The sequence below is a fragment of the Antedon bifida genome, chromosome 7 (assembly GCF_963402885.1).
Source record: "Antedon bifida chromosome 7, ecAntBifi1.1, whole genome shotgun sequence".
Taxonomy (NCBI): Eukaryota; Metazoa; Echinodermata; class Crinoidea; order Comatulida; family Antedonidae; genus Antedon; species Antedon bifida.
The window spans coordinates 21,464,633-21,487,899 of NC_136232.1; the positions used below are offsets into that span (position 1 = coordinate 21,464,633).

At 30.8% G+C, this 23,267-nt stretch overlaps 2 protein-coding genes across 3 annotated transcripts in view; both read right to left on the bottom strand.

Annotated features, from left to right (window-relative positions):
* LOC144848999 (procathepsin L-like) overlaps nucleotides 1-6,982 on the bottom strand; it is an 8,057-nt gene extending 1,075 nt beyond the window's left edge. Inside the window, exons 1-8 of the mRNA XM_078705951.1 lie at nucleotides 6,898-6,982; nucleotides 6,540-6,679; nucleotides 6,166-6,312; nucleotides 4,811-4,843; nucleotides 3,631-3,822; nucleotides 3,233-3,398; nucleotides 1,829-1,934; nucleotides 971-1,076 (exon numbers count right to left, since the gene is read on the bottom strand). Of these exons, the coding sequence (XP_078562077.1) occupies nucleotides 977-1,076; nucleotides 1,829-1,934; nucleotides 3,233-3,398; nucleotides 3,631-3,822; nucleotides 4,811-4,843; nucleotides 6,166-6,312; nucleotides 6,540-6,679; nucleotides 6,898-6,982 (969 nt within the window). The 3' untranslated portion in view covers nucleotides 971-976. The remainder of the gene's footprint in view (nucleotides 1-970; nucleotides 1,077-1,828; nucleotides 1,935-3,232; nucleotides 3,399-3,630; nucleotides 3,823-4,810; nucleotides 4,844-6,165; nucleotides 6,313-6,539; nucleotides 6,680-6,897) is intronic.
* Nucleotides 1-18,753, bottom strand: part of LOC144848529 (procathepsin L-like) — a 27,221-nt gene extending 8,468 nt beyond the window's left edge. The window contains exons 1-9 of one of the 2 annotated variants that reach the window (XM_078705317.1): nucleotides 18,607-18,753; nucleotides 18,119-18,258; nucleotides 17,793-17,939; nucleotides 17,271-17,303; nucleotides 16,874-17,062; nucleotides 16,385-16,547; nucleotides 15,913-16,021; nucleotides 15,476-15,578; nucleotides 14,017-15,023 (exon numbers count right to left, since the gene is read on the bottom strand). In XM_078705317.1, coding sequence (XP_078561443.1) covers nucleotides 15,482-15,578; nucleotides 15,913-16,021; nucleotides 16,385-16,547; nucleotides 16,874-17,062; nucleotides 17,271-17,303; nucleotides 17,793-17,939; nucleotides 18,119-18,258; nucleotides 18,607-18,694 — 966 coding nt within the window. In that variant the 5' untranslated portion in view covers nucleotides 18,695-18,753 and the 3' untranslated portion in view covers nucleotides 14,017-15,023; nucleotides 15,476-15,481. Of the gene's footprint in view, nucleotides 1-14,016; nucleotides 15,024-15,448; nucleotides 15,579-15,912; nucleotides 16,022-16,384; nucleotides 16,548-16,873; nucleotides 17,063-17,270; nucleotides 17,304-17,792; nucleotides 17,940-18,118; nucleotides 18,259-18,606 lie in introns of those variants that run through there. The other variant, XM_078705319.1, reaches the window with a different exon arrangement.
* Nucleotides 18,754-23,267: the final 4,514 nt, after the last annotated feature.

Below are 23,267 nucleotides of genomic sequence, written 5' to 3' on the forward strand. Positions count from 1 at the left end.
GAGCAATAAAATATAACAATTGGAAGAAATTTTGGCACGTAGAAGCGCGGTGCGCGCTCTTTAAAATGTGTATAACTTTGACGAAAGAGATGAAAAAACTACTCTTTAACTTCAACTGGCCATATGATAACGTCACAACATTCGATAGGCTTAATTTTTATATGAATTCATTTCTACATTTCACCAGCTCTCATAATAAGTTATAAACATCAAGGTCAACTTTAATTCATAAGAGCTGTAAGGTATTCAAATATACGTTGTAGGTTAAATTACGTAGCCACCGTTATTCAAATTTTAAGAGATGATGATGTCATCAAAATGAAATATTGGCAACTCATAAGTAAAATAATTGGTTAAGGTAGAATATATTAAAAATTAAAAGAAAATCTATCACAGATAAGCGAGTTTTGCTCTGTTGAATATGGTGGTCTATGACAAAAGGGAAAAAAACACTATTTTATAAATTCATGTGGCCAAATGATGACGTCATATCATTTTGTACGTCTAATGTGTATATACACTCTACAACTCACTGGCTTCCATAAAAAGGTAAAAAAATTGGGGGTCACCTTCCATTCTGAAGAGTTATATTCATTTTAAAAAGGCCTTATTTTTTAACATTTTTTTTGTTAAAATTTCTAACCGTATAAACACGAAAACAATTATCACAATAACCCATTATTTATTTATTTATTTGTTAGAAGTTTGTATGAATAGTGTTTTTAACTGCATTGTAGGCTGAAAAAGGGTACAGTTGGGAAAATCGAAAAGTGATATTACTATTATTCACAATATCATTATCGTCTTATTTATATCATTTATATTGTTACAATTCTAAAAATCGAATAGAGTCATAATTTGAACAGTAACCGAAGCGCCAGTGTTATCATCATCCTCTTAATTCGTATTTAAATCGTTTATACATTGTTACAATTATCGTCTTCATGACGGTAGAACATTTTTAACTCACCTGAAACTAAACGAGAGGGTAGCTGGCTGCAGTAGCAATTCCACACTGGTTACTTTTATCACGACTCATCATAATGTAACCTTCCATTCCCCATACAGTACCCCAGCTAAACGAAATATAAAAAAAAATTACCACAGCTATTCACTTGTATTAAAATCGTTTTAATTTATTTATTTATTTTTGTTTTAGTTCTATTTTAACTGTGACTGTAAAGATGTATTAACTAATCGCTTTTTCGTTAAATTATTGTATGCCAAATTGCTTTAGGAGCATAGTAGAGACATAATACATGGCTCTGGTTAGGAGCAGAGTCATATATATATATATATACATATGTATATGATAATAAAACACAATAGGCACAGAATATAATATTATTTATGTTAAAGTAATATACGAACAAAACAATTTAAATTGTTACAAGACAAAATGGTTGCTTATCTTCTATTTTATAATTCAGTTATGTATTTATTATGAACTTATATTATGAGTTTAATATTTGATCTGATTTGAAGTAATCAATATTTGGTCCTAACCAATCTATTATTTATTTAAAATGTGTAAAGATGTCACTGTTGGCTGGGACGTCCCATCGAAAGCGATTGAGTTCACTGTTGGAGTCCCCCGGGTCTAGCATGTTGATGTATGTGTTATTGTTTGCATTGTAAAATCCGAAATAAATTGAACTAAATTAAATTGAACAACATTTCGTGAACTTAAAATGTGTCATCGGCAAAGAATGTGGGTGTCCTTTAATTATACATTATCGGTTGTGATGTGGTAACAATTTATTTTGGATGCAACTTGGAAAGAGGCCTTGACTGCCCTCTATGGTTATGTGTATTTTGTTATACTAACCTGTTCTTTACCAACCAATATAATTTACCAAGTTCTTCGCCGTAACCAACAACCAAGACTGCATGATCCAACGATGCGCTACTGCAACTGTGATCATCGTAGACTCCTAATAAAAGATACGTAAGTACATACCAAGATCAAATTAATGTTTTTCTATTATTCATTACATTATGAGTTAAATGTCATACTTACAACTCCTAGGTGAAATTTTAAATTTATTTAATTTATAGTAAGATCTTGAAACTGAATTGTTTTTATTAAAAAGTCCGTCCAGTAACGAATACAAAAACAAAGAAGATTGGTTAATTCAATTTGTTTGTTTGTATATGGGTGTGTATGTGTGTGTGTTTGTTCGTAAGCAGGATAAGGTCAATTATAAAAGTCGGATATTTACCATATTTAAACTACAGATAGTGATAATGAAAGAATTGTTGACGCAATCGGGGCCAGAATCTAAATTATGGACCACAGTTTAGTATCTTTTTTTAAGTTTAAGGCCGTAACACTACAAGACGGATGTTTAATTCATTTAAACCACCGATATAGATATGGTCACGGACTCCATTAAATTCTGATGGCAATTCGGACCAGAATCCCAATTTAAGACCCTGAAAGGTATAGCTACAGACGACTCAAATACATTATAAAGGCAATCCAAACCACGATCTAAATTCTGGACCACTTTAGGCCGTCTTGGGATGATGGAAATTATGGTCACTTATTGAAAACTACACAAACTTTATATAACAATAAACATAATGTATTACATAACAAACCATCCTGCCATAAACAGAAAAAAATGGAAACAAATTGTGGAAAGCGTAATGTCGGAAGACGAAAAACGTTAACAAACAAAACAACAATTACATTATACAATTTCAGTTCGTTGTTGTAAACAATATAGCAATTTACAAACGGACAATCATTTTTAATTTTGGAGGTATTCTAAATTACTTTTGTTTTCATCATCTGTTAGCTTGGAGCGTTGGGCCTAAAAATGTAATTCTGTGTTGACAAATTATTTAACTTGTTGTATAGGCCTAGCCATGAAGAGATGACAAAAAGACAGAAAAATAAATATAGTTGAATTGTTCGTGTTAAAGCTCTAGCCCTGAAGAGATAAATTTCAAAAAAATGATATTACATAAGTGACTAGAAAAAAGAATACCAAAAAATATAGTATATAAACCTCTTTCTCGCTAAGATAAAAACAAAAATAAATATTGATGAAACTGTTGATTGAATTGACGTTCGTGTTAAAGCTCTAGTCTTAGAACCCATACAAACATCTCGTTTGTATACATCTCGTTACGTTTGTGTAACTAAAACAACGTAATTTTTAAATAAAATCGTATGTACATTTAATATTTTGGTGTCACAGAGAAAACGTTACAAAATCAATACCGTCTTTATATAACTGGAATTTGTAGCTGCTAGCATCAATTCCCGCTGAGATTGGTCCGATTTTCGTTACTGCTTCTTGTAGGGCGCTTTCGCTGCCTGTAGGGATATCTGTGTAACCAGTAACAGTAGCACCAATAGTTTTGGGATTAAACCTGCATGCATCATCCTACAATGACATTTTAGCAATAAGTGTATGTTCAGTATAATCATATTGTATTTATAATAGGAATAATTACGTCATTAGGCCTTTCGTATAATGTACTTTATTCGAAATTATGTATCGCGATACTATTAATGATTGGCTGTCAAATAAAGCATTGTGTTCGAAAGCCTATAAAATTTGGCGAACTGATAATAAAAATACAAACTATCTTATAATAAATGTGTAACCTCCGTACCACTGCTTCGTAGGGATAACTTGCTTCTGTGTCAATACCACCGTTAGCTTTGATATATTCAAAAGCTTGGTCCATTAAACCTCCTTCACAACCTTCATTGCCAAATTTTCCAGAACAGTCGACAAGATTCTGTTCACTTAAGGCGACCAGTTGGTCCGTTTTTAAGAAATGTTGACCTTCTAAAGAACCAGTCTACATTACAATAATAATAATATAAATTACTTTTATTTTAACTTTTTTAAATATTATCATAATGATAAATTAATAATGATAATTTGATTTTAATGAATTATAATTGATCTTCGTGATTGAAGATAAAAACAGATAATCAGCAGGCCTACTAAAAAATCTTTGACCAACGCAACATGCACATACGTTAAAAGATAGCGCTGAAGTTGATGTATGTCCTATATATCTTGTACCCAATCCAACCAAGATAATCTAACAACAGGACGCCGAGCTCCGGAGATTAGGCTAATTTCACTACAAGCATGTGTATGCGAGTTTGGTGTAAAGGTTATGTAACCAGTCTTTCCACTAACAATTATTTCAGTTGAATAACAATAGAACAGGAACGCCAAAAACAAACGGTTGAATTTGAAAAGAAATGTGTTTTTTAAAACTACTCGTATCAAAAAATATGTAGACCTACATTTAATCAAATTATGTTTTAAAATTACAAATCACAAATTACAACTCTTGCATCTTGTACAACAATCAAGTTTTATGGACAAGCAATTCTCGAGAAAATGCAATTTCAGTTTACTTGTTACTTTAAGACTATTCGCCGGCTTTTGAAAATATTTACCTATTTTTTAACACTAGCGGGTCTGAAAATAATACTAATTACTAATAACAGTGGTCCAGAAAACGTTTTGAGTAATCCTGCTAACAAACAGACACACCTCGAACGATTACATATACCTCTTTGGCGGAGGTAAATAATTTAATTTCAGATAGATTAAATAATTTAATACAAAGACCCACTGAATTTACTTTACTTACTGTAGGCCTACTTGCTAATATTAATAATACTTTTAATAGTTTTAACAATTTTAACCAAAAACCGATGATGATAATTTTTAAATGAATTTAACTTGACTGAAGGAAAAGTGAATTACGAAACCAAGCCTATATGTCATATTTCAAAACAAATATACAGTAATAATTATAAACTTACAGTGGAAAATGCCCAGCAGGAACCGCATTGTCCCTAAACATAAAATAAAGAAGTAGAGTAAATTATAAAAATTATGTTTTTATGATCTAATTTAAGGTCACAAACTACATTTAATTTAAAAATAAATACTCTATTAATTATTTATTGAGATAACTTTCGTCTTTAAATGGTTAAAAATGTGAAAAAGAAGGCGATTCTAATAATTTTAGCGGCCGCTATAAATCCAAACATGCATTGTGCGCTGATTGATATTTTTGCCTAATTCAATCACTTTTCGATTGATCGTGAGGCCAAAACAAATAGAGGACTTCTAACTTTTTAGCAAAAATTCCGGGTTTCCCCAATTTTTATCAAAACAGAAAGACAATAAATGCAGCAACTATACAACGTCATGATATAGCTAGTGTACGATGTTCGTACGTTACCGATGTTTACCAGCTATGCCTACTAAAGACGGCCAACGAGCAGAAATTCAACGCGAGCTACTTAAGTAGTGCACTGTTTCTCTCTATCAATTTACCGTAAAACATACATTTAAGACAAGGCATGACCGTCACAAATTGTAGGAAATGGGTCTTTAACATCATAAACATTCATTATTATAAAAATAGTAAATACCCCCCAAAAATGTGCCAAAACACCATTATGAGTCAATATTTCGAATACTAAAAGGGAAATACATAACTTGAACTAAAATGGCTTGCCGCTTTATTTTATTTTTATTTCGGAATTGTTTTTCATTATCAAATATCAAACATATAGTGTACCCTCTAGTTACGATACGATACGAGGAAAATTTATTGCAATTTCAAAATACATTAAATTGAAGTTTAATATATAAATCGTATGCATAAAAATATATAAATCGTATGCATAAAAATATAAGTAACTTTTAGAAAAATACATATTATGTACATCTAAGCAAAATACTATAATACAAGACCGGACATTACAATTAGAAACGGACAAAATTAAAAACGATAAAATACAAAATAAAAACTCTTAATACACTAACAGGAATTAAAGAGGCCAACGTTAGTTATACATTTTTTTAAACGTTCGGTTTAAACTCTAGTGAGAGGAAATGGATATTTACGTCTAAGGTTGTGCTGATTCTCCCTAGGTTTAGGCAAAAGATGATGAAGCCTATGAGACGATAATTTAAATTTTTGAAAATAATCCCTGCATAGCCGGGTGGGCCTTTCTGACAAGAGTGGAATATTCAGACATGTTATTGATGGATACTTTCTCAATCTTCATTATTACCATATATAATTAGCCAATCATTGACTGCATTCCATATTTGCCTGTTATTATCTGTTAAGTTAATGGAAAGTGGTAGTTTTTAATCTTACCTGGTTCTTTACTGGTGTGACCGCTCCCTTTGCGCGCCAATCTACTTGCACTTGATTTTTGAAATTACCCGATTTTACATAGGTTGATCCCCTTGTTGTATTTACTCTTCGATAACCGTTATAAATCGAAACAAATTCAGCGTTTGTCTATATACAAAAAAAAACATAATAAAAATTTAAAATTATACATCAGGAAACTACATTTTAATGAGCCTACTTAGGCTATAAGATGGAAATCGTATCATGATTTATTTCGACATATAAAAAGCAAGGACGAACAGACAGACAGAACAAATTAATGTAAATCAATGAAACAGGATCACCTAAATGTTGCTACAGCCGAGAGGCTCTTCACAAAGAAATACGTTACTTACTAGATCAGCAAACTTGTTGATTCCGACAGTATAAGTGTGAAGTCCTTTGGCGTATTCAGCGTTGTGTTTTTGAATGAACTTCTGGCTGTCTTCAAATACAGATCGGCGGTAGACTTCCTCTTCTGGGGTGTATGCTTTGTCTGATAATTATAAAAATGCGATTCTTTATTAATCTTAAGACAATGGGATATATGGTAATGAATGAGATCATCACTACTTATTTAATTACATTACATGTATAATTATAGTCCAATAAAATATTGGACTACTAAAACATACAGTGATCTGGTTGATATGATACAGATTAAAATCCAAAAGTTTACCAAATTCCAAATTGTCAAAACAAATTAGTTCTTACCAAATCTCTGTTTAAACTTCTCCCATTCCAGATTTGGCATTGCCACGGCGGCACCTAAAAGTAACACGTAGGGGAACAGCTTCATGTTTCGTGAGTGGTTAATGGTGGTACGAACAGATCAAAAAAACACAAATGAATGATACGTAGGATAAAAAACTATAATATAGGTCTTATTCCAGGCACTTGAGTTCTAGTATTTAAATAAAGAGGTACCTTTATACTATTTACTGATCTTGTGATCCTATAAATCGGCGGTTTAGAGACATCTGTGTTTGCTCTAGAGCACATTATGCAAATAGAAACAGTTTATGAGTTGTGTTTGACAAATATATAATAAAACAGTTTTTCCCAAACTTATTTAAGGCACTTCAACCTTTGAAAACGCGAGGAAGTTTCTACCTCAAGTGACTGAGGCTAAATTAAGTAGGTAATTTAATACGTTTAGGAAGAATGCACAATACATTTTATGACTGTGACTTTCCGCAATTGTTAGTTTTATTGTTATGTGAAATGTTTTGATCTTCCGAAAATTTGCATTTTTTACTAAGATCAAAGGTCAAATGCTCAAAAATTGCAATTCAGTGACCCAACAAATTACTGGAACCTGGGACAGTAAATTACCCCGTGTGAGATACGGGGTAATAAGGATATTCAAGGGGTTCAATTGTTCAATTCTGAAGTTGAATAAAAAATACTAGAAATATAAAATTCAAGTTATATTACCTATATTTAGTCATCTGATAACATTTTATACCACACCGTTTATTTTTCATAGTTTTTTTTAATGCCTCTCTATTTACAACATTTGTGTACAAAAGAATAGAGATTTTACTGTGTAATTTGAACTATCTCGTTTAAAATACAGATAAAATACATCGTTTAAAATACAAAATACAAGCAAGATTGGTGTGTGTAAGGGTATAATGATCAACGTTTCCAGGTTTCATTGAATTGCCTCATTGCAGTAGGGAGGAATGAGTTTCTCATTCTGTTGGTTTTCCATCGTGGGTACACTAAACGTCATGACTTACTAAAGATAAAGTAATGGCGGAGAAGGTGATACTCATCCGACATAATTACTTTAAATTGTTTACTTTTGGCACTGTTAACAATATCTTTAGCGTTCTTACTATCTTTAGTTCATATTATTCTGTAAGCTGTTTTACTGATGTTCTATAACTGTCTTCATACTTTGTTTAAGGAGGAAACATAGGCCTACTTTTTAAGTAGACCTATAAAAAAAAGCACAGGACCAGATTCATAATTTGTTATTAGTCGTATAGGTGGTATGATTAGGTCGTAGGGTAATAAAACTATACAATATATAACTTATTTGAGCCACTTTAGTTCTAGTATCGAAATAAAAATGTACTTTATACCACTCACTGATCTTGTGATCCTATAAATCGGTGATTTAGAGGTGTATGTGTTTGCTCTAAGACACATTACTATACAAATAATAAATGCTTATGAGTTGAATGTTGAGAATATTTGCAAATCATAAACATAAACAATAATAAAGAAAGGTCAGTGTGCCAGATTAACCAATGGTACCAAAATAATAGTTTAATGTGTGCAGTGTTATTATATTATTTTCTTGTAATAATAATAATAATAATAATAATTAAATAAAGATAATTATTATAATTATAAGAAAAGTTGACACTCTGCTCTGCTTTCCATCAAACAAATTGAACACTATGTCTCCTTCAGCGGCTCTCCATGCCCATGTAAACACCATATGGCAAGTCTGTTAATGGGGGTGTGGTAAGTTTGTCCATAAATTAAGAAATTGCTGTCTAATGGTGTGGAGAGATTTTTTGTCTAGAGAAATTAAAATTATAATAATTGAATTTTAAAAACTTATATTTTGGTAATTTTTCTAAAAATTCCCTGTACAGGGATGTGTTGATTTTTTTCGAAAAATATCAAATTTTCAACCCTTTTATTTTTTGACATAACTAGTTACTATGACCCTATAATAAGTTGATAATAACACAATATATGAGCATATATGGCAATGTTATTGCTTAAAGATGTATTGTCCCTTGAAACACACAAAAACAATGGTCAAAATATTCTAAATTTAAATTGGCCATATCAAAGTAATATTAAAGTTATTCACCTTAAGTCGAAAATTTTACATAAAATTATAAAAATGTATTGGTAAAATACAGATAAAACACATCGTTTAAAATACAGATAAAATACATCGTTTAAAATACAAAATACAAGCAAGATTGGTGTGTGTAAGGGTATAATGATCAACGTTTCCAGGTTTCATTGAATTGCCTCATTGCAGTAGGGAGGAATGAGTTTCTCATTCTGCTTAAAGATGTATTGTCCCTTGAAACACACAAAAACAATGGTCAAAATATTCTAAATTTAAATTGGCCATATCAAAGTAATATTAAAGTTATTCACCTAAAGTCGAAAATTTTACATAAAATTATAAAAATGTATTGGTAAAATACAGATAAAACACATCGTTTAAAATACAGATAAAATACATCGTTTAAAATACAAAATACAAGCAAGATTGGTGTGTGTAAGGGTATAATGATCAACGTATTGTCCCTTGAAACACACAAAACAATGGTCTAAATATTCAAAATTTAAATTGGCCATATCAAAGTAATATTAAAGTTATTCACCTTAAGTCGAAAATTCGAGCCAAAAACAACAATTTTACGTAATTAACAGCTAAATTCATTTGACTACATTTCGTCTGGATAATCGTCCCGAGCGAAAGTAAACAAAGATTTCAAACCATGACTATACATTTTGCATGATGCTAATTAGGATTGTTTACAACTCGTCACGGATGAGAAGGTGTTTTCACACAGATCGCGAGGAAGTTTTATGATTATGCATACAGAGTAGCCAAATAAGCGCGTTGCATTATGAGATATGTTTTGATAGAAAACTTTGTATTTCAGTTAGATGATTTTTTTTTCGACTCATTTTTGGTGAAAATTAATAACTATTATGATACTTCAAAATGACCCGTTTTTTTTTTTTGAATTTGACAAAGGGACAATACATCTTTATGAACTGAATTTAAAGTGGATATTTTTCCAATTTTTAGAAAAAAAATCCCTGTACAGGAAAATTTTCGAAAATTCCAAAATTTCGACCTTTTTATTTTTGGACATAACTAGTTACTATGACTCTATAAGGTGATGATAACACAATATATCCGCATATATGGCAATATTATCGCATAATAACTGAATTTAAAAAAGTGGATATTTTCGAAAAATGCCAACATTTCGATCCTCTTTATTTTTTGGACATAACTAGTTACTATGACCCTATAAGGTGACGATAACACAATATAATGCGCATATATGGAAATATTATCGCATAAGAACTGCATTTTAGAAATACTATAGTACAGGGAAATTTTCGAAAAATGGTCAAATTTCGACCCTTTTATTTTTAGAAATAACTAGTTACTATGACTCTATAAGGTGATGATAACACAATATATACGCGCATATATGGCAATGTTATCGCATAAGAACTGAATTTTAGAAAGTGAATATTTTGGCCGTTTCGAAAATATCCACTTTTTTAAATTCAGTTATTATGCGATAATATTGCCATATATGCGCATATATTGTGTTATCATCACCTTATAGAGTCATAGTAACTAGTTATGTCCAAAAATAAAAAGGTCGAAATTTTGGAATTTTCGAAAGTTTTCCTTTCCTGTATAGTAGAGGGAAATTTTCGAAAAATGGTCAAATTTCAACCCTTATATTTTTGGACATAACTAGTTACTATGACTCTATAAGGTGATGATAACACAATGTATGCGCATATATGGCAATATTTTCGCATAATAACTGAATTTAAAAAAGTGGATTTTTTGGCCATTTTTAAAAAAATTCTCTGTACTAATAGTACAGGGAAATTTTCGAGAAATGCCAAAAATGTCGACCCTTTTATTTTTGGATATAACAAGTTACTATGACTCTATAAGGTGATTATAACACAATATATGCGCATATATGGCAATATTATCGCATAAGAACTGAATTTTAGAAAGTGGATATTTTGGCAATTTTTCAAAAAATTCTCTGTACTACAGTACAGGGAAATTTTCGAAAAATGGTCAAATTCCGACCCCTTTATTTTTGGACATAACTAGTTACTATGACCCCATAAGGTGATGAGAACACAATATACGGGCATATATGGCAATATTATCGCATACTAACTGAATTTTAGAAAGTGGATATTTTGGCAATTTTTCGAAAATATCCACTTTTTTTTATTCAGTTATTATGCGATAATATTGCCATATATGCGCATTTATTGTGTTATATATTTATAGAGTCATAGTAACTAATTATGTCCAAAAATAAAAAGGTCGAAATTTTGGAATTTTCGAACATTTTCCTTTCCTGTATAGTAGAGGGAAATTTTCGAGAAATGCCAAAAATGTCGACCCTTTTATTTTTGGATATAACAAGTTACTATGACTCTATAAGGTGATTATAACACAATATATGCGCATATATGGCAATATTATCGCATAAGAACTGAATTTTAGAAAGTGGATATTTTGACCATTTTCGAAAAAATCTCTTTAGGCGTATAAGGGGATGATAACACGCATATTATGGCAATATTATCGCATAATAACTGAATTTTAGAAAGTGGATATTTTGGCCATTTTGGAAAAATGGTCAAATTTCGACCCCTTTATTTTTGGACATAACTAGTTACTATGACTCTATAAGGTGATGATAACACAATATATGCGCATATATGGCAATATTATCGCATAATAACTGAATTTAAAAAAGTGGATATTTTGGCCATTTTTCGAAAAAAAATCCCTGTACTATTAGTAGAGGGAAATTTTCGAAAAATGCCAAAATTTCGACCCTTTTATTTTTGGATATAACTAGTTACTATGATTCTATAAGGTGATTATAACACAATATATGCGCATATATGGCAATATTATCGCACAATAACTGAATTTTAGAAAGTGGATATTTTGGCAATTTTTCGGAAAATTATAGTACAGGGAAATTTTCAAAAAATGCCAACATTTCGACCCTTTTATTTTTGGACATAACTAGTTACTATGACTCTATAAGGTGATGATAACAAAATATATGCGCATATATGGCAATATTATCGCATAATAACTGAATTATCGCATAATAACTGAATATTAAAAAGTGGATATTTTGGCCATTTTTCCGAAAATTCTCTGTACTATAGGCCTAGTACAGGGAAATTTTCCAAAAATGCCAAAATTTCGACCCTTTTATTTTTGGACATAACTAGTTACTATGACTCTATAAGGTGATTATAACAAAATATATGCGCATATATGGCAATATTATCGCATAATAACTGAATTTTAGAAAGTGGATATTTTGGCCATTTTTGAAAAAATCCCTGTACTATAGTACAAGGAAATTTTCTAAAAATGGTCAAATTTCGACCCTTTTTTATTTTTGGACATAACTAGTTACTATGACTCTATAAGGTTATGATAACACAATATATATGCGCATATATGGCAATATTATCGCATCAGAACTGAATTTTAGAAAGTGGATATTTTGGCCATTTTCGAAAAAATACCTGTACTATATTACAGGGAAATTTTCGAAAAATTGTCAAATTTCGACACTTTTATTTTTGGACATAACTAGTTACTATGACTCTATTATAAGGTGATGATAACACAATATATGCGCATATATGGCAATATTATCGCATAAGAACTGAATTTTAGAAAGTGGATATTTTGACCATTTTCGAAAAAATCCCTTTAGGCGTATAAGGTGATGATAACACGCATATATGGCAATATTATCGCATAATAACTGAATTTTAGAAAGTGGATATTTTGGAAATTTTCGAAAATGCCAAAATTTCGACCCTTTTATTTTTGGATATAACTAGTTACTATGATTCTATAAGGTGATTATAACACAATATATGCGCATATATGACAATATTATCGCACAATAACTGAATTTTAGAAAGTGGATATTTTGGCCATTTTTCGGAAAAATCCCTGTACTATAGTACAAGGAAATTTTCTAAAAATGGTCAAATTTCGACCCTTTTATTTTTTGACATAACTAGTTACTATGACTCTATAAGGTGATGATAACACAATAATGCGCATATATGGCAATATTATCGCATCAGAACTGAATTTTAGAAAGTGGATATTTTGGCCATTTTCGAAAAAATACCTGTACTATATTACAGGGAAATTTTCGAAAAATTGTCAAATTTCGACACTTTTATTTTTGGACATAACTAGTTACTATGACTCTATTATAAGGTGATGATAACACAATATATGCGCATATATGGCAACATTATCGCATAATAACTGAATTTAAAAAAGTGGATATTTTGGCCATTTTTCAAAAAAATCAAAAAAATCTCTGTACTATTAATTACAGGGAAATTTTCGAAAAATGCCAAAATTTCGACACTTTTGTTTTTTGACATAACTAGTTACTATGACTCTATAAGGTGATGATAACAAAATATATGCGCATATATGGCAATATTATCGCATAATAACTACATTTTAGAAAGTGGATATTTTGGCCATTTTTCGGAAAATTCTCTGTACTATAGTACAGGGAAATTTTCGAAAAATGCCAACATTTCGACCCTTTTATTTTTGGACACAACTAGTTACTATGACTCTATAAGGTGATGATAACACAATATATGCGCATATATGGCAATATTATCGCATAAGAACTGAGTTTTAAAAAGTGGATATTTTGGCTATTTTTTCAAAAATTCTCTTTACTATAGTACAGGGAAATTTTCGAAGAATTCCAAAATTTCGACCTTTTTATTTTTGGACATAACTAGTTACTATGACTCTATAAGGTGATTATAACACTATATATACGCATATATGGCAATATTATCGCATTAACTGAATTTTAAAAAGTGGATATTTTGGCAATTTTTCGAAAAAAATCCCTGTACTATAGTAGGCCTACGTTGATTATTTTTCGAAAATTGGCCAAATTTCTATCCTTTTATTTTTTGACATAACTAGTTAATATGGTTCTATAAAATGATGATAACACTATACATGCGCATATATGGCAATATTATCACATAATTTATAAATTTTAAAATGTAGATATTTTGAAAAATGACCAAATTTCGACCCGTTTATTATTTGACATAACTAGTTAATATGGCTCAATAACATAATGATACCACAATATACGCGCATATATGGCAATATTATTGCGTAACTATTGAATTTTAAAAAGTGGATAATTTTGGCAATTTTTGGGGAAAAAATTCAATTATTATGCGATAATATTGCCATATGCGCATATACTGTGTTATCAATGTTATTGAGCCACAGTAACTAGTTATGTCAAAAAATAAAAAGGCCGAAATTTGTCAATTATAGTGATGTTTTTTTTCTCAAAAAACAGCAACGTTTTTACCCCTTTTTTCATAATTGCAATGAACTCCGATTAGCTGCTCAATTTTAAGAATGTAAACAAGTAAACTTGTAAAAAGTAAAAAAGAAATGAATTTGGCACAGAAACGGATTTGAAAGATGGTTGATTACGTATGCGTAAAAACTGGGTCTTTCGATTACCACCAATAAATTCATCTAGTGTGTAAAGCATGTTTAAATTGCGCTAGACGAATTTCTTCATGCGAATCGAAAGTGTTGACTATTACGCATGAATTTGGCACGGAAACGGATTTGAAAGATGGTTGATTACGTATGCGTAAAAACTGGGTCTTTCGATTACCACCAATAAATTCACCTAGTGTGTAAAGCATGTTTAAATTGCGCTAGACGAATTTCTTCATGCGAATCGAAAGTGTTGACTATTACGCATGCGTATAAATATTTTCATCGACTGTTTGTGACGTGAAAAATGCGCAACAAATCAGAACTAAAGAATGTTAATGCAATCATCCGTAGATTACCATAAATTAAACGTGCACGTGCGTCCTGTTACGGATAAGTTGTATTTCCAACATTTTTTTTACTAGAATAATAAGCTTTCAGTTTATACTATCTTCTGATTTTCTACAAATGTACGTATAAGCTTCGATAATTGCCTTATAAAGCAAATCTAGAAGAAAGAAGAAACCAAAATATGAATGTTTTTATTGTTACCGGTATTATTTTAACCATATCGAACAGCTTCCGTAAACACACATTCTTTTTACACCAAGTTGATGTGTTAGGAAGCTTTTAATTTACAAAGACCTACAACATGTATTGTGCCGTTGGTCTTCGCCTGGCCGGACATGCAATCCGCCAAAACTGTGTTACTGAGATCAATTGTGTCAGAAAGCGCATCAAAATGTCCCGCGGTTGCGCACAATGAATTAGCATGACGTAGTTCCTAGAAATCGAAAGCTTCCTAATAACATCTTCACAATCCTCATAACTAACAAAAATGTTATCACAAATAATAGTTAATTCATATAATAATGCTAGTATTGCTCTTTGTGTAAAACAGTAATTTTGTTTTGTTATGTTATTATCTTCAACATCATAACTAAATTTATTTTAACTCACCTAAATTTAGACCAATGGGTAGATGGCCTCACTGGCAATTCCACACATGTTGTGTTTTCGGGAAATCATAAAGTAGCCCTCCATTCCCCAAGAAGTACCCCAGCTGAAAGAATTTAAAGAAGCAATTAACTGGTCACTTTTTTTTAATAATGGAAACATTGTAGGTTATTAAAGTCATAAGTACATTTTTTTCGTATATACTTTATTTTTACCTGATATTACAGCCGAGTAAAACTTACATTTTGATTGAAACATTTTATAGATATTGACACGTGATGATAAAATAGAGTCATACTATTCATAATATTGTGCATTAAATACGGGTTTGCGCATGCGTATACATGCAATGTATATAATGAGACAAGGATCTGATTTGTCGAATGGAAAACAACATTTAACCAATGAAAATTATTTGTTGTGTGTATTGTCGGACTCACCTATTCTTGACCAACCAGTAGGGTCCGCCCCAAATGTCATAGCCGTAACCAACAACTAAAACTGCGTGATCAAGATATATGCTACTGCAACTTGGGTCAGAGTAGACTCCTAATAAGGTGGTAAATAAAAACATTGAACCATCACTGGTTATGATTACAAGCCAGTCCTTTGGCTGAATTGATAGACCTCAGCTGTGAATCTGGAGCCCACGATTTGAAACCCATTGAACTAATTGAATTTTTGTAATATAATAGTTGAGAGATTATATTGAGGGTGAAAAACAAATGCATTTAACGTACAATGAGATTAGCAGGCCTACGAAACTAATAGTATAGTACTTATTTTATTTATTTTATTTATTTCAACAATATTTTATGAGGGTGGTCCATCCAGCATCAGCTGATCATTAGGGACCCTCAAACAAACAGTAAATACAAAATAAACTATAAAAACACAACATTAACAAAGTACCTTGATCATAGAACATGAATGAGAATTCACTAGCATCCATTGCAACTGAGATTGGTCCGACAGTGGCTACAGCACGCTTTAGGAATATTTCACCACCATATATATATATATAATCGGTGATATTAGCAGCGACCTGGCTAGTATCGTTCTTACAAATTCCATCCTAAAGTAAAATCAAGAGCATTACGAATGAAGTGTGATCTGAAAAGATTGTTATTTAGACAAACATATCTCCTGTAACAATTTATTTCACCCGACAGAGCGAAAGACGTAAACTAAGCCTAAGTCTGACTTAGGCTCATGTTTTTTTTGACAAACACGATATCCGACAAATTACGACCATTCGATGTGACGGGAGTCCAGAGGTCAAAATGTCTTATAACAATATCAAATCAAATAAAACCAAATCAAATCTTTATTTGTTCCATATATAAAATGTGTACATGGAAAAATACAAATAATGCTGATATCAAATATAGGCATACATACCTTCCCAAGATATGGATAGCTTTCCTCTGATTCAATGCCATTGTCCATGATATATTGAAAAGCAAAATCCGTTAATCCTCCATCGCAACCCATGTTACCATAGTCCAAAGAACAGTCGACAAGTTGTTGTTCACTGAGAGAGACCAGTTTGTTGTATTTCTTGAAATGCTGACCTTCCAAAGAACCAGTCTATACAAAGAATAAATAATTGGTTCTTGTTTCATTAATAAAATTAAAAATGTTAGTAATAGTAATTATTAAATCTCAAAAAGCTGCAAGCTCCACAAATGAAATTTAAAAAAAAAAGGATCACAGTGCGATTAAAATCATTAGATTTTGTTGCTATTGTTGATGATAACAATAATAACATTGTTTTAAATTAAAATACTAAACTTACCGTAGAAAATGCCCAGCAGGAACCGCATTGACCCTGAAACAAAGTATTTAAAACAACTTAATATGCACAAAATAAGAAATTGCTGTTGTCAGCTCTTGCTTATGACCGTGGTTAAAACTTTAATCTAGTGAGTTTACAATATCGGAGTGTTCGATAACTTATACGTTTAATATTTATTTATTATTAATTATTTTTCAGTCGTCCTCATCTTTTGATGGACGAGATTGTGAGCCAGGTGTGATCGTTATTACACATTCTTCATCGTCACATCTCACTAGCAGTTATGGTGATGGCGCTAGTTACACTTCGTTATGCATCATTCATTAATAGAATGACGCAATGCCTAAACGGCCCAATTACTGAAAACTGTTCTGGTGAAACTGGGAGTGAGCTTAAGATAGCAAATGAAAGTTAGCTAATGCTGACTATGTTTTAAGCATATTATATTGATACTTCGTAAACACATCGTTAATTACATTATACTTCGAAAGCGTTTGTTATATTAGATAGGTTAACATCTACCTGGTCTTTTACAGGCGTGACGTAACCCTTGGTCCTCCAGTCTACTTCAGTTGGAACATCAACATTACTTGGTTCCAGATACTTTGATCCGCGGGTTTTATTCACTCTCAAATAACCATTGAACAACGAAACAAATTCGGCGTTGGTCTAGAAAACAAAATCACAGAAATCGAATTGTCGAAACTTGCGTAAACAGCGTTACATAAAATTGTAATATGAATAAAAATTACGCAAATGGCGTTTCATATCAATGCAACGTTTGAAAACGCAAATGATCATAGATATCATAGCAATGCAACATTTGAAGAAATCTCATTTTAACTTACCAGATCAGCAAACTTGTTGGTTGCGACAGTGTAGGTGTGAAGTCCTTCTTCAAATTCGGCGTTGTGTTTTTTAATGAACTTTTGATGGTCTTCAAATACTGATCTGCGGTAGCCTTCCTCTTTTGGAGTGTACGCTTTGTCTGAAAACACAACAGATGGAAATTTCTAACATTCATCTACAATCGAAATGTGTATGTAATCATAACAAACCGTTTGGGGCGCTAATTTCCACATTCGTAAACACAATGTCTTTTTAATGTTGTTGCTACAAAGCTAACAAGTCATAGCCTATGGAACTGATTAAGTTTATTCATCGCTAAAAATAAGGCTTTAGTACTTATACTTAAAAATAAAAATCACAATATTCAACATTTAAATGTTGTTGCCACAAAGCTAATAATTCATGGCCTATGGAATTGATTAAGTTTATTCATCACTAAAAATAAGGCTTTAGTACTTAAAAATAAAAATCATAATATTCAACATACCAAACTTTAGCTTAAACATCTCCCACTCTGTATTAGGCATTGCCGCGACAGAGGCAGCAACAAGCATCACGCACAGGAACAATTTCATGATTATTAATGGTTGGTACGAACAGATGAAAACTACAACTCACACTGAATATAAAATAGTTTAATAGTTTGATTATATAATATATAATCCTATTATTTTATATACAGTGTGTTACATTATAAGAATCTGTTTCGGGCACGTGACTTTCTGTATTAAAATAAGAACATATTTTAAGATTTGCTACAAAGAGCTCGGCCATGTGACATTATGTCACGTGATGAAGTTTCAATTTCGCCAGCCAAGTTTGTTCCTTCGCCAACCCAAATCGCCCATACCTCGAACTTGCTGTTTATTCAATGTTTAAATTAAAATATTTTATAAAAAAAATAAATAAAAACGCATAAAAAACAAAACGATGTACATACAAATAATCTTCAAAATGATGATCATTTCTAAGATTATTTGTATGCACTGTAGAAATAAATTATTGATGCTTTCTCTACAGTACAGTTCAAGTCGATCCTCAAACTGAAAATCCATAATATTACAGTGTAGGCCTAATGAAAATAAGGTGTGTATAAAACTATTCCATGAGCAACCTCGGTGGTGGTCGATCATCATCACATCAAATTCTAATAATTTATACTTATTCTGTTTGTCCCGGCCCTTTGTTTTGTTTTTTTTTAAATTATATATGTTTGTATTGTATTATAAAAAGACTATATAAAAAACTACTCAATATATTATTATTCTCAACCAAGAACAACGACTAGTCATCTCGGTGAATATAACAGCGGTGGTTACCAAATTAATACGTTTTATATTGAGTTTGAGCACGGGAGAAATTAAACGGCTTACGAAAACGATTTTTTTTTCGTCACAAGTTTATTGACTCACTCAGTAGCAACGTTCTGTCTATTGAATCTTATGTTTAAACGTAAGTACTTATGAAACCAAAATGAAACTTAATGACTGAAACACGGAAGAAAAATATTAAATTATTGTCTATTATAACACTACATAGAATGCATTGTAAACAACGGATGCTTTTATGAAATATAATTATATTGTTAAAGATGTATTGTCCCCCAAAACATGAAAAATGAAGATAAATTAAATCAGACGTTGAAAAGGTTATTTTTTAGTTTTAACAAAGTTAAGTACTACGTAGAAAATTTGACAATTTTTTCAGGTAAAAACATTTTTTTCCATCCAATTTTTGGTCAATTCGATATTAACGTAAACACAACTGAGATTACATCGATGATGGTAAATACAGTAGAACCCGTGTCCCTTTCAACATCTCTATTTATGGGACACTCCTACAGGGACACTTCCAGTGAGAGGAACGACAGGGGAATAATGTGATAAGGTTATATAATAGGGTCAATCTTATTAAGGACATACTTCGACGGGTCAAAAATGTGTTCTCTTAAGAGAGGTCCTATTGCATTAACCGGTTTTCGTTGTAAACCACAATCAATTGGAAATAATACTACCCAGTAAATGAAACTATAAATTTACTAGTGATATTTTGTTTAATAATAGCACATTTTATCATTACCGTTTACCAAATATGAAATAAAAATATCCAATATAGTTTTTTTAAATACTATGTAGCCTATCACTCATGAATATAAATGTTCTTTTAGGTAAGTAGACGATAATAGTTTAATCGTGCCTACAGGGCCATTGTTTTCTATAGAAACTTGCTTATATACACGTAAGATTTAAAATTAATTATACGTCAACAGAAACAGATACAGATACGATGCGAATAATGGTAGTTGTGAGGATGATATTGATAAAGATGATGACGAAGATGAATATGGTAATAAAAAAAAAGATAAATCAAAAACATTCATAGTACATTTTAAATATTTACATTATAATTAAAATAAATGTATACGCTAACTATACAACTTTATTTCTTATTATTCAACTTTATTACTGTCAGTTTAGTAGTTTCCCTAAATAATTACGGGAAGACAATATATGTAGTCCTATGCAATCCTATAAATAAATCTCGGAAATAAAACAGAGCGTCATACCGGAATGAATACAAGAAACAATCGAAAAATAGGGTTTACGCACGAGCACGTAAACTGATGACGTTAACATTCTGTTCATTTGAATAAACGACCAAAAACGGAACACACTATACTTATATACTATACACACAAACCCAACCAACAGCAAAAAGAAATTCGCCAATAAGAGGAGGGTAAGAAATTATTTGAAAGAATTACTTGAAAGAAATAAAGAGATGATTTGACCATAATTGGCATTGGCGTAACCTCTATTCCAAGTTTTGAATGTAAGACTTTTATAACTTATGTAACTTTTATAATATAACAAAAAAATAAAAAATAAACAAAACAAATCTTTGCCAAGTCACAAACTGGGGATCGGAACCAAAACATATTTTGAAAATGATGTCTTTGGAAGTATGGTATCAGTAGGCCCTACAATGTAGGCCCTATGTTGTGCGAAAAACAAACAGCATCAAACTTAGTGGCATTTAGTGATACATGGCTAATACCGTATGTCTGGAATACAATTTAATGTAATACAATACTTCGAGTTTATTTACAAATTAAAAACAAAATAATCATAAAATTAATAAAATATTCAGAAAAAAGTAGCGAAATCAATTTGTTCATATTCAATATATTCTATTATACTTTCATAAACACATTTTCAAATAAATATTTTCAAATTAATTAAACAATAATGGGAGTGAAACAATCGATTTGAAAGAAAGAGTTGATTTAATTGCACTATTACCCAGATTTTAATTGTTATTAAAGAGGGCCCCTGGATATCTGTTAAACTCATAAAATGAACAAGGTTTTAATAAACTTGGAATGCCTCAATAATCAGAAACTGCAGTAATGGTTTTACTGAAAAAACGTTTGTAATGATGTAATATATTTTGGTTGAATTTCCAAATAATTCATTTCAGAAACTCAACAATAATTCACATTAGGCCTAATTTACTGCAGTCTTCTGGTGGGTAGACCTACGTGAGAACGCAGAACACCAAAACGTACATTAACCAATCTAGACCAGACAAACTGTACATTTTATAGAATGTAAAGCACAGTATACAGTTAAATTGGCCCTAGGTCTCTATTTTATTGGTTTGTTGTATTTAATACGCATTTGATTGCGCAAGTATAAGTATGACACGCCATTTGTGCAAAAATTGTTTGCTTTTTACGAATATTAATCGGAATTACCGTTTGAAATCAACGTCTGCATTGCTCTCATATAAAAAAAACTATATTATTGTCGAAATTAGGGCATTATAAATAAAAAAAATACCCACACATAAATAAACCTCAATATACCTGAATAGGAATGTGTAAAACGTTTCTACCTTCATCAATAGATTTCTAATAGTAATGAATCATGTCAAAATGATTCTACTGCATTTACTGCAGTAACTGCATTTTGTCATTAACCTGTTTATGTAATTATTTAGCAAGTTTTTTTTTGGAAATCATGCACACGTTTGTAATGACTATCTTCTACATTGAAGAAAATTAAAATCATACGTTATTGCATAGGAAAAAGGTAGTTACTGCAGTAACTGCAGCAGAATAATTTTGACATGGTTCCTAAAGCTTTTATCAGTTCATAAATATACAGATCATATCATTATTATTTACATGCTTACAGAAACAATATTTTAAATAATTGCAGAATTATTTTTTTGTTAAATGGAGACAAATAAACTATTAAAGTATTTTAAAACAATCAACTTAAGTGATATAAATATTTACAAACAAAATATTGATAACAATTAAATGAATTGATAAAAATTCTAGATATAAATGTACTAAAACGTTGTTGCTTCATCGAAGAGGCAATGACAGAAATTTTATCTGCCTATCACAAAACATAAAATACAGAAATTATACATAAAAACAAAGTCATATTTGACTGTTAGCTTAAACAAGCTCCTCACATTGTTCGCAAAAGATCTACTAGCACTGCTCGTATAGCGAGGAATCCGCGAAAATAGATCTCCTCAGATAAGCCAATGTATGATAGCCTCATAATAATAATAATAATAAACTATTAATTTTTTTTAAAAATTATTAGATTTAAACATCTTTTTTACAGAATGAATTGTAGACTACTGCATGTAGGCCTAAAGTTAATTAAACTTTTTTATGCAATTGCCAAAATTATTCATACATGACGATTTAAAATTGAGAAACAATTAAAAATGTTTGTAATATTGTTTATAGTTACCGGGCTAATTGCTAAGGTGGGGTTTATTTCTTAAATATTATCAGCACAAATCATATAAATCAAGAAAAGTACCATTATTATTACCTCAGTTATAAGCCCATGTGCTTAAGAACAGATATGTCTACACCCATTTGAATCATGTTCAATATCTCTGAATATAACTACTTTAGGGAAGAGCTTTTACCTATGTCAGATAAGAATTAAATAATTATTTCAAAAATGCACTAAAATTGTAAAATTTAAAATCTGGTGGATCTAGATAGATAGACAATACAATCATAGCAAATTCAAATGGATAATTAGTTTATACACAACAAAAATATTATTGTTTTTAATTAATTGTTACTTATATTTCTATTGTTATCTTATA